The sequence below is a fragment of the Daldinia caldariorum genome (assembly GCF_022478825.1).
Source record: "Daldinia caldariorum strain CBS 122874 unplaced genomic scaffold F4812scaffold_21, whole genome shotgun sequence".
Lineage (NCBI taxonomy): Eukaryota > Fungi > Ascomycota > Sordariomycetes > Xylariales > Hypoxylaceae > Daldinia > Daldinia caldariorum.
In genome coordinates this window covers 245,959-266,227 of record NW_025953057.1, presented here as the reverse complement: position 1 = coordinate 266,227, position 20,269 = coordinate 245,959, and the positions used below count along the sequence as shown (strand labels likewise).

Sequence of the window (20,269 nt, the reverse complement as noted above, 5' to 3'; positions counted from 1 at the left end):
AACCACGTTAAAACGGCGTAACTATGAGGTGAGGAAGTAGTAAAGCATAAAATTTAAAAAAGTTGAATAAGCGGGAATAGATTAAGTACCTATAATGCTACATGTAGCGTAAGTCACGATAGTTAATGGTGTTGTTATCCTTATGCCTTAAGGTTTAACTCAAGATTTTTTGTCGCAGTGGAAAAGGTGCTTTGATCTGATCAGCTTATAAAAACTTGAGGCATTTTATCAGCCCTTATGTCATCCTGGAGGTTGAATTTGTGGCGAAAGGTGGTGTGGCTTATCAAAAGCGAGGGGGGTCTTTGCAAAACTTGGAGGCTTCACTGTAGGAAAGGGGCAGAGGGGCAGAAACAGGGGATCCTTGTGCAAGTCTACCTAGGTACATGTAGAAACGTTTAGAGATGCAGACTTGGTGGGGTTGAGGGGAATTTTAGCAGTTTTAAACAGCCTTAGCTTTTCGCATTGCCCCTCCATGTCCGGCATGTCTGCAGGTTAGCGTGTTAGCGTCTTAGTGAACACCATCGCCTGGGATCACCTGTTTTTATTCCGCTCTTTCATACGATTCGTAGCTATCCATCTCGATTACATAGTATTTGGTTGGATACTATAGATGGACTTGCATCTCGCATCTCACCGCTTCGACAAGCCATGCGGCGACGCAGCCACCTCCTATTTGCTAAACCGATACGTTGCTGGAGTTGCATTTCGTATAGCCTACCTGGTAGTTAGAGTGTGTATAACAGCCGTCTGCTGTATTATCCGTGTTTGTATTTTATAGTTTGGTGGGCTGACGACGTTCAATATGTCAATATGTCAATATGTGTGATATTGCAATCGGCAAGCTGCATTTGCAATCATCCTAACCTAACGTGCGGTACCAGCCGTACCTGATTGGACATGTCTAGACTTCAAATGAATTCTGATTGAATAGATCTAGATAAGCTCTGGGTGCAATCCCTGACAAACATTAAAGTCCTTCCGATCTAGCGTTCCGATACGAGGAAATGGTATCTATTATTCAATAGACGTTTGGAGCTTAAATGGCTTCGGAATGTCTAAAACAATATGTTACTACGATGAGGCAGTGCAGATGGTGTTTTCAAAGAATACGAACTTTGTCCGGTTTCTGTGTTAGTGAGATGTCATGGTACATAAGGTACCTTCTCATGTACCTTACCTAATATTCATGCCCCGTAATTGATCACGCTAAGTTGCGAATTCTCCCACTTATCTAAGGTACACTATAAGAGTTGGCGTCAACGACAACATGCATCCGCTAGACTGAGGGAATCGAGTGTACCTACTTGCAATGCTTGCAATGTATCCGGCATCAGCCTCTGCTTTCCACAGTAACTAGAAAGACATAACCAGTTTAAACAATTGGGTCACCGAGAAGAACAATTATATTGGCCTCATATATTTATTATAAACCGTCACAATGGCAGCCGACAAAGATGACCGTGGGATAATAAATGGCAAATCAGATAATTCCCTCGGAGAAACAAGCTTTGAAGGCCGTCTCCATTTGAAGAATTTCGTGTTTAAGGGACCAAGCCAAAACCCGTCATCTATATCATCACCACGTCGAAGTCAGAGGCTATCAACATCAACAACACCCCAGTCCGTCGTCTCATCTCAACCGTCACCGTCACCGTCACTCTCATCATCAGAAGCGCCAACCAACTCCAAGAAGCGCAAAACGCGGCTGGGGACATCAGATGCGGAAGAGAGCAGCAACAGCAACAGCAATAGCAGCAGTAGGAAAACCACCCCCCTAACAACACCAGCCTCGGCATCTCCCAAGAAAAAGCGATCCCGGGGCCCATCCTCCTCCTACGCCCCGCCCTCCACATACGCGCACCTGCCCCTCCTCCCGGACGCCATCGCGCCGAACCTGCTGATCCTGTTCATCGGGCTGAACCCGGGGCTGCAGACGGCGCGCGTGGGCCACGCGTACGCGCACCCGTCGAACCTCTTCTGGAAGCTCCTGCACTCGTCGGGCATCACGCCCGTGCGCTGCCGCGCGCACGAGGACCAGACGATGCCCGCGCGCTTCGCCCTCGGCCACACTAACATCGTGGCCCGCCCCTCGCGCAGCGGCGCCGAGCTGAGCCGCGCCGAGATGGACCAGGGCGTCGCGGTCCTCGAGGCCAAGTGTCGCCGCTGGCGGCCCGAGGTCGCGTGCATCACGGGGAAGAGCATCTGGGAGAGCGTGTTCCGCGTGCGCCGCGGGCGGTCCCTGGCGAAGGGGGAGTTTAAGTACGGGTGGCAGGAGGAGAGGATGGGTGTTGTTGTTGCTGACGGAAAGAATGGGGATGGGGGTGGTGGAGACGAGCCTTGGGAGGGTACGAGGGTGTTCGTGGCGACTAGTACGAGCGGGCTCGCGGCGACGCTAAGGCCGGAGGAGAAGGAGAGGATATGGAAGATTTTGGGAGATTGGTGCGTGGAGAGACGTAAAGAAAGAGAAGATGCTGCTGCTGCTGCTGCTGTTGTTGTTGTTGCTGAGGATAGTAAGGATTTTGGAACGTCAAATTTGACATGAACAGAAGAGCTGCTTTGCCTTCTATTATTGCTGCTACAAACGAGGATTACCATGCATAGCGAGTCTTTGCTACTTCTTTCACGAGATATACCCCTAGTTCGAGTTGATGAGTTTCAGTCTACATAGCTAAATACTATTGTTAATACACGTTTATATCGATATTGGTAGACTTGTAGCATATCACGAATTAGAAGGCCATGCATCTAGAACGTTATTGCTGAGATAGTGTTATTTTATCTAGGAGAGAACTCCCGCAACTTGGCCTCTGCGGCCGTCTTAACCCCAGGTCTGTGAGGGTATTCCATATGGGTATACAACATGTAGCAACCGTATGAGCATAAACCTTAGCCTCCCCAACTAACCCCCCCTCACCTTCAAGACAAAACCGGAACGCCCGTGGGTATATATCCCTCATTAGAGTTCTAGGCGTTATCGCAACTTCACCTCGTGAGGGTCATGCGTGAAAAGAATGTACGAAGTCACATATACAGAAAAAGGATCAAAAGAAAAATTGAAGGATATAAATCAAAATCAAGCCTCCGTCCTTACGAAAGGCACACGATAGCGATCGCGGTCGTCACTACCGGCCACCAACCCGCAGCTCGGGCTAGCGTCTGCAAGCCAGCACCAGCGTTGGGGTCTTCGGTGCCACCCGACGAGGTCGTGCCGTTGGGCAGGGTACCATAGATGTAGATGGTTTTCTCGTGGGTAGTCTCGTTCTCGGCCACGGTAACTAGCGACCTGTTCAGGTTTTCGTAGCTGCCGTCTCCGATGACGGAGTTGAAGTACGTCTGGTTGCCGTTGTCGTCGCAACCGCACTCGCCGTAGTAATCACAAATGCACACGACGGGTTTGGTCTCGTTCTGATTGGTTGTAGCGTTGTGGTAGGGGTAGTGATGCGTGTAAGGATACGCATACGCGTTGGAGGCCAAGCTCAAGCCTACGAAGCCAAGGGTTCCGAGAGCGGCGCCGCCGAGGACGAAGGGGAAGATGCCGGAGGGAGTCGCGGTACCAGCCTTGTACGGCTGCTTTGCGCCGCCGCCGTAGTATCCACCGCCTCCATAGCTAGGTCGGACACCGCTTCCGGTCGTCGTCGAGCCGCCGGTATTGGATCCCGGCGACCCGCGACCGCCGCTGGAAGAACCTCCGGAACTACCTATAATCGGATTGTTAGCCTATTCGCGCTTTTTACCCCGATGCGACTACCGCGCTGCCGAATCAACAATACCAGAAGAACCAGAAGAGCCAGAAGAGCCAGACGAGCCAGAGGAGCCAGACCCACCGCGACCGCCAGACGAACCTGAAGAACCACCACCGCCTCTACCGCCACCTCCTCCGCCACCTTTGCGCTTCCATAATTCTTCGCTTTGCGCAAATGTCCCCGGGTCCCGCTGTTCTATCGGAATGTCCGATATTGTCGCATCTAAAGCGACGTCTTGAACATCGCGAATTGTTGCGGCATTGATGTTTTGGGTGAGGGCAGCTAGGCCCAGTAAGAAATGTGAGGTCTTCATGAGAATGGATAACTATTGGGGGGGACAAAGCAATATCGAGGCACAGCGATGCTTGTATAGCGGAAAATGGATGAAATTGGATGTAAGCGAAAATCAAAGAAAAAGTTGAAAAGATGAGAAGTTGGAGTATATGTAGATTAATAACAACGATGAAGGGTTATTGCCAAGATTCTGCTTGGCACCGCACTTGGGTACTCCGACACGATACTAAGTTTTAATCAGGCTATCAGTTAGGCAGTCCGGGGTACGGCTTGATGAGGGGCTACATTGTTATGTAGGTGGCGGTGCGGCCAATACTTTAAAGGTTTGAAGGGTTGGGGCTGCCAATCATTGCCTCTTTGTTTCTCTCGTGACGTCTATAGTTTTGCAAGGAGAAAAAAAGAGTTAATCCTTTGTCTAAGCCGCCTGTTCATGCTGTGCTGTTCATGACTTTAATCCACTTTTAGAACTGCTCTAGAAGGACAATGCAATTCACTGCTGTCACAGTGGAGAGACCAAGCATTTACTACCTAATGTATGACAAATTGTACATGTACCTCTAACCTTAGGTAGGAGGTACCTCCCAGCAACTTGATTTGGAATAAGGTACCTATAGATCCCCACTAGTTATCTCAATAACCAGCCAGTTAGCCAACCAGGAGTGGCATCACCTTTCCTAATATGCTGCAAGGCGAATCTGATAATTACACAATAAATCCCCGGACCAACAGCTCAGCCTTACTATATACAATACATACAAATTGATGTCAGCATGAACCCTACCAACCTCAAGAAACCAATAAGGAACTAAAGTTGACGCCTTGTATCGCCACTTTTTACCACCTGGGCAGGTAAACAGAGACAGACAGAGCAACGTCAATACTTCCGTCAACCTATCTCACATCCCCGTTCTCGCCATGACGGATCTCCCGGGATCTGATCGAACTCTTCTTGAGAGGCTAAATGCGCTTAAGCCTAGTACTGTCAATCTAAGCCCCCCCTCAAAGTAAGACAGCTTATTATTTATTATTCTAGTTACGTCGTATGCTAGGTCGCTCACATAGCTTTGCTAAGCATCTCCAGGTCAGTTGCAGCATCTACTAGAGAACAAGCCAAACCTTTATCTAAAGAAGATGCTCTTTCAGAAAGATTAAAGAGCCTTCGAAACCAAACTGATAATAAAGCCAAAACTACTTCCCCTGGCTCGGAGATAAATCGTAGAGAAAAAGAAGAAAAAGAAAACACCACCTCCTCGCCATCTCCTAAGCCGCCATCACAGCCACTTCCATATTCCCAAGGTTCGGGAATAGGCGTAGATGTGCCGCAAAGTTCATGTACAGAAAATGTAGACGGCGACGAAGATCCCCTTCTCTACACTGATGACCAGACGCTCGAGGAGCTTCTTGCCGACCTCGAATCCGACCAGCAACGGGTCAAAGAGATGTTGGCCGAAGATGAGCATCGCCGAGTAACCGCACTTCTCCAAGAACTCTGGGGTACTGCCAGGATTACCGACGATCTGGAAAAATATCCAAAGCCTAGGAAGTCTCACGACGAGAATGAGAGTGAAAGCAGCAGCGACGATGACTCCGACGGTGAACGCATGACCCGTGAAACCGACGAAATTCTTGCCCAGGCTGTTGATGAGGTAGAGCACGATAACGCTACTAAGGTTCCCTCTCAGCCTGGGTCTCCGGCTGCTGCACCAAGTCACACCGTGAAACCTAATACTACAGCCGACGCAACAGAAAATGGAGGAGGGACAGCCAAATTGGGATCTAATGAAGGTGAAGGTGACCCCTTCAGTTTACCTGCAGTTCCGACAGATTTCCAGGACCAATATCTACCAGCTCATCCTGAAGCACCACGGGATGACGCCGACTTCGCGGCATCTATCTCTTCCCGCATGGCCGCGCTCAAAGTCGATACATCCGATGGCCCGGATCTGCCTTCGGTGCCCGCAGACATCGATCCTCTAGGCCTCCCTTCGGCGCCCACATTTGCGCCCGCAGACCGGCCCGCGCCAGGACTTATCAGGCGATTCGGTTTCACGGACGAGGACCAGAAGACGTGGTGCGTCGTGTGCTTGGAAGACGGCGCGATCCGCTGCCTGGGCTGTGACGACGAGATCTACTGCGCCAGGTGTTGGAAGGAGATGCACGTGGGTCCTAGCGCCGGGTACGACGAACGTGGCCATCGTTGGGAGAAATTTGTCAGACGCCGACGCTGACGTGCTTGGTTCTTTTTACGGTTTCTGTTGGGGTCCCTTCTTGTGTTTGTTTATCACCTGGGTTGAAACTATATGCTAGGTTTACGTAGATACCCCCCATGCTATTACCTATATGGTGCAATACCTTAGGTTAGGTTAGGTACTCTTGTTGATACCATCCCGAAAATGAGATACCGCCTAAGAGTTCTTCTCGTTGAGTGCTTCGCCATTGAGGCCTTGATGGAGTCGGGTCAATTATTTTAAGCTAGGATCATACGTCGAATTCCCATTCCTAATCTTAATGTGATTACCTCGCAGTTATTTCCTCATATGGATAAGCCAAGTTAGTGAGCTGAGTTCTTGGCATCAGCAAGCGGGTATCGAGAACGAGAACGAGTATGCCTTGCCTCTAGTTCGTGATCTAACTACCTACCAGAACAGCGTCAAAATAGGTGGCGCACTCTCCCATGGTATACCATAACTTACCTTATTAAAACTTAGAAATACGATGCCGCAATAAGTACTGTTAAGGAGAAATAGATAAACCATATGAATAAAATATAAGAGCTGAAGTTTATAGAGATATTTTTGTGTATTTTATTCTTGGTGGTATTGGTGGTACTGGTCGTAAAACCTATTATCAAAAGATGATGTTCTGGTATTCTAAATAGGTGCGCTACCTATTTTGACGCTGTTCTGCACGGGCACAGCTTGACAAGACTACAGAGCTCGAAGACGAAGAAGAATACGAGGTCAAAAAGATCCTCGATCACTGCGGAGAAGGACCATAGATAGAGTACTAGTACTGTCTACGTATACTCGACGTCGCACCCCAAAGGGGTGCTACGCTTTAATTAAGGAAACGGGCAAGATTAGGGATTCGATCCGAAGTACTTCCGAATAAGTGTAGTTCCTACACATTTTAAAGTATTTTCCAACATTCATAAAATTTCATAAAATATTATTGTTCCTCTTCCGCTTTTAGCAGGTAACAGGGATCGGAATAACCTCTTACTGGTGTTTGAAGTTTGGTACGCTAGCTTAATTACTGCCCGATTTCTTAATTAAAGCGCAGCACCCCAAAGGGGTGCGACGTCGAGTATACGTAGACAACACTAGTACCTTATTAATGAATGACTAGATACATGAGAAACGTTTGATAGTTATATGAAATGCCCTTCTTGCTGTATTGCTCTGTTTTGTCATTCTTCCTGAGTGATCTTGTCAGTTCGTTGGATCTTCTGGATCTTTTGGATCTTATCAAGATCCATCAAATCTCTAAGATCCATAAGATCCATTCAACCGACGTTTATCCGAATCGTTGTTGGTCATAACTGTCACAAGGTTAAGGCTTGGTTTGAAGGTAACAGAGTTGATATCGTGATTCAAGTGTATGTGATACTTGGTAAGCTTCAGGAATGACTTAAATTGACTACTGACGATTCTACCTAGTGGGAATACGAAGCTATCTATATAGAAAATCGTCAGTATAGGCGTAGTAGCGCGTAGCTACGCATAGTTACGCGCAGAGCCTCAGCGTAGTGGTGCGTAACTACGCGAGATTACGCTCCTGAGGGTGCCACGTGACAGGGAGGTCCTTCCCATTTCTCAAGGTGGCCCATGCGCCCTGCGCATGGCCTAATCTTGGGCCGCACGCCTTAAAATTCGTAATAATAACCCCGTTTCCTCACTTGGTATGGCTTATTAAGCTATTGGTTAATAATAATATAATTATAAAAAATTGATGGTTGCATGATATATATATATATATATGTATTACATTACGGTACGTATTTAATAAAAAAAGTATTTATGTATTTTAAATTATATAAAAATAAGTTTTTTTTATCCTTTTTTAATTTACTTTTTTTAAATATTAATAATTGTTACGAATTAATAGCATAAGAACTATACTTTATATAGAAGCGGGGATTTTAAAACGTACAATTAAGAACAAATAAACCTTAGCAATCTTAATAAAGGGAAATGATTTTAATAATCTTAATGATTTTAATGAGATTATTAAAATCATTAAGATTATAAAGGCTTTAAGTTAAAAATAAAGAAAATCTATAGGATATTTAAATTATTATATATTTAATCATTTATTTATATTTCCTTAACTATTAATTTAAATCTTATATTTAACTTATATAAAAAAAAGGACTTTAAGCTTTTTTAATAAATATTTTAACATTTTATTAACATTTAACCCGTATTATTTATTATTTATTTAAAATTAAAACCTTAATTACTATATTTTATTAAATTTAAATATAAGTTCATTATATTTTAATAATTTTTTAATTAATATTATTACTAATTAAATATAATATAAATATTAATTTTAATAATAATATCCTTTTATTTACTTAAATTAACTATAATTTATTTATCTTAAAATATTTATTAAATAAAACCCTTAAAAATTAACTTTTAATAAAAATTAACTTTTAATAAAAATTAATTAAATAAAATAATATAATGAACTTAATATATTACCTTTTAATTATATTTTAAAATTAATTAATAATATAGCTTTAGCAAAAATTAGGTTTTAAGTAAAATCATTTAAAAAAAAGTAAAAAAGATTATTAAAATTATTAATAAAAGAAAAGGAAAAGCTTAAACTAAGGAAAATAAAATAGATTTTATAAAAGAAGGACTTTAAAGAGCATATAAAGCTTATTAAGCATTTAAAAACGAAATAAACATTTTAAAAAAAGAATTAACCAAATTTAAAATTAAGAAAAATAATGATAAAGATAATAATAAAAACCTTAATCCACATCCAGTACAATAAGACCTTACGGTCCCGTTATTATTTAATAAGAGATTTAAACCTTTTCCACTATTTAAGTATAATAATATTACAAATATAAAAACTTGATTTAACACAGTTAAATTTTATTTAATTTTCTTTTAAGTTAATTTTAATAAAGATGAGTATAAAGTTTTAATAATATATTAATACTTTAAAAATAATACTTTTAAATAGTTTTAACTTATTATAAATAATTATTTAAATAAAATTTAAAAAGAAATAAAAGAATTTAAATATATTTTTAATAAGTACTTTAACTTTAAAAATAAAATGTAATTAATATTCGGGAACTTATTTAAAAAGGAAAATACTTATAAAGTTATTTAAAACTTTAAATAAATTAAAAAAGTTTTAAAATATATTATTAAATTTAAAAGATTAATAATAATTGCTTAATTTCTTAAAGATATTTAATTTAATTATTTTTATAAAGGGTTAATTATATAAGTTAAAAATAAGATTTTAAAAGAAAAAAAGCTTAAGTATATTAATAAATATATTAAATATATTATTATTTATAATAAAAGATTATATAAAGGTTTTAAGAAAAAAAAATTAAAAAGCTTATTTTTACTTATATTAAGAAAAAATTTAAAAAAAAAGCTTTAACGCTATTAAAATGGAAAAACTTAAGAAAAATATAATTAAAATTAAGTATTATAATTGTAATAAGATAGGTTATATATTTAAGAATTGTAAAATACTTTAAAAGTGTAACGAACTTACACTTAGGTCCGTTAAAGTGTAGTAATAGGGGTTTTGATTTTGGGTTAATAGTAACGATATAAGTTAAGTGTTAATAAAACGTTAAAAATGTTCATTAAAAAAGCTTAAAGTCTTTTCCCTTATATAGGTTAAATATAAGATTTAGATTAATAATTAAGGAAATGTAAATAAGTATTTAAATATATAATGGTTTTAAATATTTATAAGTTTTTTTAAGCTTTAAAGTTATTATAATTTAAGATCTTATTAAATTTAGTAGATTTAGTTAAATTTAGTTAAGATTTAATAAGATTTATAAGATTTAGCCAAATTTATATTTTTTAATGTATATTTTGAGGGTTTTTCCAGTTTTAAAAGCGTAAAACCCCGCTTCTTATTATGGAATAACTTTTTGTTTATTAGTTTTATAATATTATTCCCTTTTTCTTAAGTCCTTTGTTCCTAAAGAACCTTAGTTTTTAGTAAGTTTTTCCTTTTTCTTTTTTTTTTATTTCTTTTTTGCATTTTTAATTATTTTTTTAAAATATTAAATTATATATCTAAATTATTAATAAAATATTATATTTGCGTTAATTAATAAAAGGGTTAAAAATTTTATGCCTTATAAATTAAATTAATAAGTATTTTTTGTATTTTTTATTTTTATTATTGTTATTTAAACGAATTTATTTATTTTTTCCTTTTTGATTTAAGTTCTTATAATAATTGTACTTAAAAAAGTTATTGTTCTAATTATAATGTAATTACAATAAATTTATTATTTAATTTATAAAATAAGTTAAATAATTTTAAATTAAAATATTATAAAATTAAAAATAAGGTTTTAGATTTTAAAAAAACTTTAAATAATTATTTCGAAAAATTAAAAAAGGAAATTATAATTTATATTATAAAAAATATCGAAGAATATTAGAAAAATCTTTTAAAACATATTATATATTTTTAAAAGCTTTATAAGAAGGAGAAATTAATTAAGGTAAAAACTTTTATTATTTTTTAATATAAAAAGGAGTTAAATTGTTTAAAAGAAAAAAGGATTATAGAAAAGGATTAAAATGATCTTTTTTCCTTAGTAAGCCTATTTGACATTGTTAATGCTTTTTTCCTTTAAAAGGGGTTCGCTCCGAATCTAAATCTGTTATTATTCGTGGGCAATTAAGATTTTTTCGATAAAACGCTTTCATAAGCTCCCAAACGTTTTTAAAATATTTAATTAATTCTCAAATATTTTTTTCTAATAAGTAATTTTTTTATTTAATTAAGTATTTAATTTAATTCTTAAATTACTTAAAATTTAATACTTTTTTAATTTTATATTTTTAATTAGTTTTAATATTTAAAGTAATTTATATTAATACTTTTTTAAATGCTTTTTTTAATAAGGAAATATAAAATATTAAATGTAATTTTATTTTTATTAATAATAATAATTTGTAATTAATTTTTAAAATAACTTTTTTAATTTTAAAAAGTTTAAATTTCTTATAATTTAATTTATTATTTAATCTTTTAATTTTAATATTTTATTATAATAAGTAAACCTTATTTCCGCTTTTAAAGATTAATTTTTTAATCTTATATTAATTATTATATTTCTTTATTTTTATTTATAAGAATTTAAATTTATTTATTAAATATTTTTATATAATAATAATTTATTTTATTATAACCTTTACTTTAAAAATAAATATTTCTTTTATATTAATTAATTTTATAATAATAAAATTGTAATTAATATTTGCCTTAAATAAGGATATTTTTATATCTTTATTTATAAAGTTATTATATATAATTTCTACTTATAATAATAATTTTACCCAATTATTTTTCATTTTATTAATATATGTACAAAAATATTATTTTAATGTTTAATTTAAATGTTTTATTTATTTATTTAATTATAAATAATATATTATTAACAATTTTTATTTTATATTTATTTTTATTATTAAGCTAATCTAAAATTTAAATATAAATAACTTATCTTTATTTAAAATAATATGTTTTAATAATTTATATTTATTAATTATATATTTAAAAAATACATAAGTTAAATCTTTAATTGTATTAGATTTTTTATATAATATAAAATATCTATATTTAATTAATTTATTAATTATTATTTATATATTATTATATAATATATTAATCATAGGTTTTTTTAATAATGGTAATTTAATAATAAAATCCCATATAATAATTTTTTAAGCTTTATCCGGGATTTACGTAGGTTGTATAAGCCCGTATAACTTATATTTAATTGCTTTTATTTTATTGTATATGTTATAATTATTAATTACTTTTTTAATTACTTTAAGTAAGTTTAAAAAGTTATAATCTTTTATAATTTGTTATATAATTTAAAAGATTTTTTAATATTTATATAATAGATATTTGTAATATTTTTTAACGAATTTATGTTATAAGATTTTTAGTATATATACCTTATTTAAATAGGTAATTATATTTTTTCTTATTTTAATATTTAAAGGTAATTCTTCTATTAGTAATACCTTTTTAATATATACTATTTAAATATTATCTTTTTTTGTAAAATATAATGGTGATAGAATAAATGCCCTTTATTTGTTTAATATAAGTATTATTTTTTTTTCTATTATATTTTTTGTGTTAATGTTATTAGGTTTATTAAGTGTGTTTATTTATGTATTTGCTTTTCTAGCGACGTAAACTATCTTAAAATTAAAGTTGTTAAAGTATTTTATTTATTTTTAAACTTTAGGTTTTAATTTTTAAGTAATTATTAGCGTTTTAAAGTTATTATAATTAAATAATATTGTAATTAATTCCTTAGTTCTACTAAGTTAATGTTTTCATTTTTTAAATATTATTATAATAATAAGTAATTTTTTATTATAAGTTTAATATTTTATTTAAACTTTTTTAAAGATTTTAAATAAATATGCCATTAAATATTATATTTTATTATTTTTAAGTTGTTTTAAGATTATGCTTATAACTGCGTTTGATTTATTTATATGAATTTGTTTTTATTAATTTGGCTTAAATAATCTTATTATTAGATCATTAGTAATAGCTTTTTATATTTCCTTAAAAGTTTTATTTATTTTTAATATTTATTAAAAGGTTTTTTTTTTTCCTTTTATAATAATTATAATAAAATTTATAATTTTGTTAAAATCTTTTATTAATTATTTATTATAATTAGTAAATCTGTAAAATTATTATATAATAATGATATTATTTAACGTAAATTAATTTTATATTGTTACAATTTTTAAATTTTATATTTTAATTTATTTAAATATAATTATATATTTTAAATAATTTATTTTTTATATATAAAATTCGTTTTTCTTTAGGTTTATTAATAAATTAATTTTATTTAAAGTTTTTAATATTTTATTTATATATTTTTTATGTTAGTTAAAGATTTTAAAAAAAATTAAAATATTATTTAAATAAATAAAAACTATTTTTCTTAGAAATTTCTGTAATACGGTTTCGATTATTCCTTAAAAGGTTATTAATGTATTTATAAGTCCAAATGGTATAACCAAATATTTATAATAATTAAAAAGGGTTTATATTATTGTTTTCCATTTATTATCCTTAGTTATTTAAATTAAATAAAATGTCTTTTTAAGGTTTAATATTATAAATTACTTTATGTTCTTTATTATTTCTATTAAATTATTAATATTAAGTAAGGAGTAATTGTTTTATTTAATAATAGAGTTAAAATATTAATAGTTATATATATTTTAATATATTATATTTTTATTTTCATTTAATTTTAATATCCCGTTTTTGTTTTTCTTAAGTACTAAAAAAATTAAACTTTTTATTAATGAGTTTAATTTTTATATATATCCTTTTTTAAACTTTCGTTTAATGATTTTTATTAATATTTTTTATTTATTTACATTTAATAAGTATATTTTATTTAATTTAAGTAATTATCCTTTTTTAAGATTTATTTTATAATTATAAGGTTTATAATTTAGGACTTTTATATTAATATTTGGTTTTTTAATAAATAGTTTTAAGTATTTTTTTTGATATTTTTTAAATATATTAATAAATTTATTATATATTACTTTAATTTTTCCTTTTATTATTTTTTGTTATTTTATTTTTTTAATTAATTTTATAAGTTATAATATATATAAAAGTATTACTTTATAAGCTTTTTCGAAAGTTATAAATATATGCTTTTTTGCTATTGTACTAAGTTTATTTAAATTAACTTCTTTCCGATACTTAAGTTTGTAATTTTTCGTACTTAACTCCGTTAATAGTTACTTAATTATATTCTTTTATTAATTTATTTTAAAGTTATTAATTTTTAATTAAAATTTTCTTAAAACCATATTGTATTAAGTATTTATAATATTAAAAGAAATTAAATAATCTTTTTATTAAATCCGGACTGGGAGATTTATATTTTTTTGCTTAATTTATTTTTTATTATATTTAATTAGTCGTCCGTTAATTATTAATCCTTAATATAGTAATTTTTTTTTAATAATTAATTAAGTATTTATTAATTATATTAAGATTAATAATAGTTATTAAACATTTATAATTAATTAATATTTAGAACTTTTGATTTTTTTATTTTATTATAATATATAAATGGTTATTAATAATTTAAACCGCATTAAAGTTTATTAGAATATTTTCTTTATTAATATTTTTTATATTAAGTTATTTTTATTAATTTTCAACAATTTTTACTAAAGTTTCGTTAAGTGCTTTTATATTTTTATATTGGTTTATATATTTTCTTAAGGTAATAAATTTATGAATTTTATATTTATATTAATTATAATTTTCTTATGTTTTTTTTTAATATATATAGGCTTAAGGTTTATTTTTTATTAAAAAAACAATGTTAAGGATAATGTTATTTACTTGTATATTTCTTAAAGGGGTTAGTTTAAATTTAATTTAAACTTTATTAATATCTTTATATTAATATATAAGTAAATATCCTTTAATTAACTTAAGCTAAAAACCAGTGTTTTTTTTAATTAAATTATATACTTAATAATAATTATGGGGATATAATATTTAAGATATTTTATAATATTTTTTATATTTTAAGTTTTATTGCAAATTGTGCACATATATTTTTAATTTTGGGTTAAACTTTTTAATGCTAAAGATAGGAATTTATTCATTTTTATCCAAAAAGCGTTTAATTTTAATAACCTTTTATAAAGTATATATTATTTTTAAAATATTATTTTTTACAGTCCTTAAATTAGTTTAAGTGGTTAATACTTTCTTTCCTTATATTTTAAGATATTTATTAACTTTCCTTATAATAAATTTTCTTTTAATATATATTACGTCCCATTTTTATAATTTTTTAATAACTAAAAAACATTATGTTTTTAATTTCTATAATTAAATATAAGTTATAATAAAAGGAACTAAGGTTATTTATTTTATTTGGAATATGTAAAATTCCCTGTTTTGCTTTTTTTTCGTTTAGTAATTCGTTTTTAAATTCGAATATAATTTTCTTAAGTTATTTATTCCTAATTTAGATTAATAATTCCTTTATTATACATTTAATAATTTATAACTTATTATTCTATTTTATTTAATTTATAAAAAGGCCATTTATATTTTTATTATTTTATTGTAATTTTTTATTTATTTATAAGTTTTATAGTTTTATAAAACTTATTTTTATTATAATTATTTATATAAGTTATTATTTAAAATTGTTAGTAAGTACGTACGTATAATATAAAGTAATAAATAAGTAAATTAAATAATAATAAAGGTAAAACTGGTATATTAATGATGTTTAAAAAGGGAAGAATTTATTTAAAGCTAATTAATAATATAATGTTTTTTTATATAGTAATAATGGGTACATTGTTTTTCCCTTTAATATTAATAGTAAAGCACTTTATCCTTAATAAGGTGCTTACGCGCTAATGTTATATAATCATTATTTATTTTATTTTTTCTTTATAATTAATTAATTGCAAAAGTAATTTACGTAATAAATAAGAATTTTATAAAATAAATAAAACCTTATAATAATATGCGCCTGTATTAGTCCAAATATGTGCTAATATGTATATAAATTATTTTGCACATAAGTTAATACGTATTTATGATAATATATAGTTGTATTAATATGTTACATCCCTTTGTAACAGGTTAATGTTAAAAGTGTAATAACTTAAATTAAAAGCTATTTTATGCGTTAACTTGTGTTAGTTCATAATTATGCTATTTTATATTTAGGTTAATTAGTAAATTATTATATGGTGTTTTTTGTTATATCGGCACTTATATTTGGTTGTAATAGCTTATTATTATGGTAATATATAACCATTTTTAAGCTATTTGCGTTTTATTTATTCTTTTAAGCGTAAATTAATTTAATTATTTTTTATTAATAATTTTATAACTTTATTTAATAACGTTTTTATTATAATATTAATTAAATTATATATATTATAAATTTAATAAATGTTATTTATTTTTTAATTTTTATAAAATTATTATAAGGTTATTAAGTTAATTATTAATTTCTTTTTATTAATATTTCTTATTTGCATTAAGTATTAATATAAAGAAAAAAAATTAATATATAAAATAAAAAAAGTTTTAAAAATTAACAATTAATTTAAAATAATATTAATAAAATAATAAATAATAAAGTTTATGTCGAAATTTTATACTATTTTATAAATTTTATTAATAAATATATTATAAATGACTTATTTATATTTAATAAATAATTAATATATAATATTTCTAATAATTTAAAGTTTATTATTTTAATTTATAAGTTTTTTATTACTTAAAATAATAATATAGTTAATTTGTAAATTAAAGTCTTTATTATTTATAAATAATTTATTAATAAAAATATATAATTATAAGTTTTAAGGATTTAAATTAACGTAATTAAATCTTTATAATTAATTATTTATTTGTTATTTAATTTTAATATTAAAAGCCTTAATTTCTTTTAAATTAAGCTTAAAGTGTTAAATTATTATTAAATAATTAAAAGTAGCTTTAAATTAATATATAAAAAAGATGTACGTTTTTTAAGCCCTTTATTCTACAAATTGTTTAATTATATCCGGGGATTTAACATTTAATAATATTAACTTTTTAATTTATCCCTTTTAAGTAATTATAATCCTATAATCTTTTTCTTAAACAGTAATATAAGAATTATTAAAATCTTTAATTTTATTATTTAAAATCTTTTAAGGACGTACTTTAATCTTTACTTTAATAAATATTTTATCTTTAGTAATAAGGAATTCCGTTATGCTTATATTTAAAGTATTATTTGTTTAAAAGCTAATAAATCCAAAGAAGTTTATATTTATTATTAATAAATAAAAGTTAAATATTAATGGTTTTATATATAATTCTTATTAGTAATAATATAAATAAGTTTTAAATTAATAAGTACTTAATTTTATAAAATTATATAATAATTTAATAATATATAATAATATTCTTTTAAAATATTTATTTTTTAATTTTATTAATAAATATATAAATATTATCTTTTATATTAACATTTTTAATTAAATATAAATTATAATAATATTTTTTATTATAATTTTTATCTTTTATTATTAAAGTATAAAAGCTAATGCTAATATTAATTATTAATTAGCTTTTTAAATAATAAATGCATATATTATTATGAACTCCTTATTAAAGTTACTGTATTTTTAAATTATTAAGTGTAACTTTTTATATAATACGAAGGTATTTTTACTTTTAATTTCTTAAATTATTTATAATTTAAATATTATTATATCATATATTTTAGATTATAATATACCTTTATCAAAAAGGGTATTCAATTCTTTTATATTTAATGCTTTATATAGTTTCCTTAATATAATTATCTTATTATTTGCTCGAAGTTATAACATTAAAGTAAAATTATTATATTTTTTAATATTAATATATAAAGTAATAATATATAATAAATTATTAATATATATTAGATCCTTTTCTAAAATAATTTAGTAATTATTAAAGTTAAAAGTGAAATTAAGTAATTTAATTTCAATTTCTTTTAATAAAATTAGGTTTTCTTTAGGTTAAATATATAGTTTAACATATAAATTTCGGAATGTAAATATACTGCCTAACGCATTTAAGGCAATTGTAACATCTTTTTTAATAATTATAATAATCTTATATAATCCTTTCCAACCACCCTTTTCCCTATAAACTAATACCTCGCTTCCGATAAGTAAGGATATAAAGAAAGTTACTTTAATATTAAAGCCGTTACAAGTGTTTAAAGCATTTTATATAAAGCATTGCAATTTAATCTTTTTAATTTCCGTTATTATCTTTTAAATTACTTATGCCCTTTAAATCTATATGGCAATAAGTAATAAATTTATATTAATCTTAAAATAAATATTGAAAATAAATAAAGTTAAGATAAAATTATTTGAATTAATAATGTTATTAATTACCTTTATAACTATTTAAAAATACAATATTTTTAAATTAAAATCCTTAAGTTTATTAATAATAATTTTATATATTTTACAAATAAAATTATAATACTTTTTAACTTTCTTAATAAATTAATAAGCCTTTATTAATACTTAGTAATAAATAACCTTAATTATTTATACTTTATTACGGAATTTAGGATTATTAAAGTTTGTGCCCGTATTGTAAGAAATAACATTAAATAGTCCAAAATAGGTATTAATTTAATATTCTTTTAACGTTTCTTACATTTCCTTAATAATGATATTCTTTAAAAATCGCGTTACTTGGAAACTAGTAACCGTATTGACAATATGTAAAACCGGTTGCCCGTTCAAATATATTATATTAATAATTACCTTATAATTAAACTTTATATCCAAGTCCCTTAAAGTAAATTTAAATTATTAAAGAACCTTCCTTTTAATTTAATAATGGTAATAAAATTTATTAATTTCCTTAAGGTTATTTATATTAATATTATATTTAACTTTATTTAATAAATTATATAGTTTATTAATTAATAAGTAATTAAAATATATATATAAATATTGTAATTTTATTTTTATAAAATAAGTAATATCTTTTAATTAAAACCATAAATATCCCCATTTTCTTTTAATATTAATTATTATACCGTTTTTATATATAAGTTAATTAGTAATATTATTAAAATATATTCTTAATTAATTTATATCCTTTAATAATAATAAAAATAAAATATCTGATTTTATAATATAAAAATTTATTTTATTAAATAAAGTATTTATTATAATTATATTAAGTGATTTAATAAATAGTTCGTTGCTAAACTAAATGTTAGCCTTTTTAATATAAGTACTATCTATCTTTAATTATTTATTTAAATATTCTTTAATAAAAGTTAAATATTATCTTTTTTCAATTATAAATATTTAAACTGCCCTTATATTTAATATAATTCCTTAAAAGATATTTTTCGTATATTAATTTAATATAAAAACAGTATTAAATTTCGGATTGTCCGAAAAAAGGTTAACAGTAAAACAATAATAAAACGCCTAATTAAATAAATATATAACTATTATATATAAATTATTATCCTTATTTAAATCTATTATTAAATAAGCTACTTTATCTCCTTTATAATTAAATTCTAAATCTAAATCTCCAATTCCCTTATAATTTATTAAAAATATTATATAATTCTTTTTAAAAAGGCCTTATTTAGCTTTCTATTCGTTTTTAACCTTCTTTTATTTATATTCTAAATATTTAATAAATTAATATTTATCCTTTTTATATATTTAATATTATTATTTTTAAATTTTAAAAAATTATTTTATATTATATTTATTTCCTTTATTATTACAATAGTATTTTCGGTTAATATAATAAATATAATTATTATTATTATTATTATTATTTTTGTTTATTATAAATTATCTTGCTTTTTTCATTACTTTATATATTCTAATAAATGTTTAAAATTTATTTATTAAATCTTTAAAATATGTTAATAGTTTAAAAAAAATATGTTATAATTAAAGTACGGTTTAATAGGTTTAATATATAGTTATAATAAGTTATTATTCTCCTTTAAAGTTAAGGTTTAACGCTTTTTAATATAATGATAATTTATTAAATAAAATTTAAAATATTTTTATATTAATTTTCCTTTTATTTTACTTTTTTATTTTAATATTAAAAAAAATAGTAAAAGTTTAATTATAATAATATTAGATTTTATTTTATTCCGTGTTAAAATATCGTTCTATAATTAAATATATATTTATAAAGTATTAAAATTAAAATATATTATAAAAAAAATAAATAGCTACTTTCTTTAATAAAATAATAGAAAATATAATATAAAATTAAATTTATTATATTTTAACCGTATAATAAATATTTAAGAAAAAATAGAACTTATCTTTAAAAATATTATATATTTCTCTTATATAATTATTTTTACTATTTTATACCTTTTTAAA

General features: G+C 27.2%; 3 protein-coding genes across 3 annotated transcripts; 2 read left to right on the top strand and 1 right to left on the bottom strand.

Annotated features, from left to right (window-relative positions):
• Nucleotides 1-1,235: 1,235 nt before the first annotated feature.
• F4812DRAFT_215206 (DNA glycosylase) lies at nt 1,236-2,814 on the top strand. Its single transcript, XM_047930385.1, has one exon. The coding sequence runs from the start codon at nt 1,439-1,441 to the stop codon at nt 2,540-2,542; it is 1,104 nt and encodes a 367-aa protein (XP_047786510.1). The 5' UTR covers nt 1,236-1,438; the 3' UTR covers nt 2,543-2,814.
• F4812DRAFT_443738 (uncharacterized protein) lies at nt 2,723-4,512 on the bottom strand. The gene is made up of 2 exons (XM_047935428.1): nt 3,825-4,512; nt 2,723-3,698 (listed from the first exon to the last, which is right to left on the bottom strand). The coding sequence occupies exons 1-2, from the start codon at nt 4,054-4,056 to the stop codon at nt 3,088-3,090; spliced, it is 843 nt and encodes a 280-aa protein (XP_047786509.1). The 5' UTR covers nt 4,057-4,512; the 3' UTR covers nt 2,723-3,087.
• F4812DRAFT_443736 (uncharacterized protein) lies at nt 4,513-6,561 on the top strand. Its single transcript, XM_047935427.1, has 2 exons — nt 4,513-5,041; nt 5,119-6,561. The coding sequence occupies exons 1-2, from the start codon at nt 4,953-4,955 to the stop codon at nt 6,263-6,265; spliced, it is 1,236 nt and encodes a 411-aa protein (XP_047786508.1). The 5' UTR covers nt 4,513-4,952; the 3' UTR covers nt 6,266-6,561.
• Nucleotides 6,562-20,269: the final 13,708 nt, after the last annotated feature.

What these genes read in the sequence shown, in the direction of transcription:
- F4812DRAFT_215206 (XM_047930385.1), top strand. Translation starts at nt 1,439, where the DNA reads ATGGCAGCCGACAAAGATGACCGTGGGATAATAAATGGCAAATCAGAT.
- F4812DRAFT_443738 (XM_047935428.1), bottom strand. Translation starts at nt 4,056, where the DNA reads ATGAAGACCTCACATTTCTTACTGGGCCTAGCTGCCCTCACCCAAAAC. An exon ending in AGGTTCGTCTGGCGGTCGCG is followed by an intron (nt 3,699 to 3,824) that starts GTGGGTCTGGCT and finishes ATCCGATTATAG; the next exon opens with GTAGTTCCGGAGGTTCTTCC.
- F4812DRAFT_443736 (XM_047935427.1), top strand. Translation starts at nt 4,953, where the DNA reads ATGACGGATCTCCCGGGATCTGATCGAACTCTTCTTGAGAGGCTAAAT. An exon ending in AATCTAAGCCCCCCCTCAAA is followed by an intron (nt 5,042 to 5,118) that starts GTAAGACAGCTT and finishes AAGCATCTCCAG; the next exon opens with GTCAGTTGCAGCATCTACTA.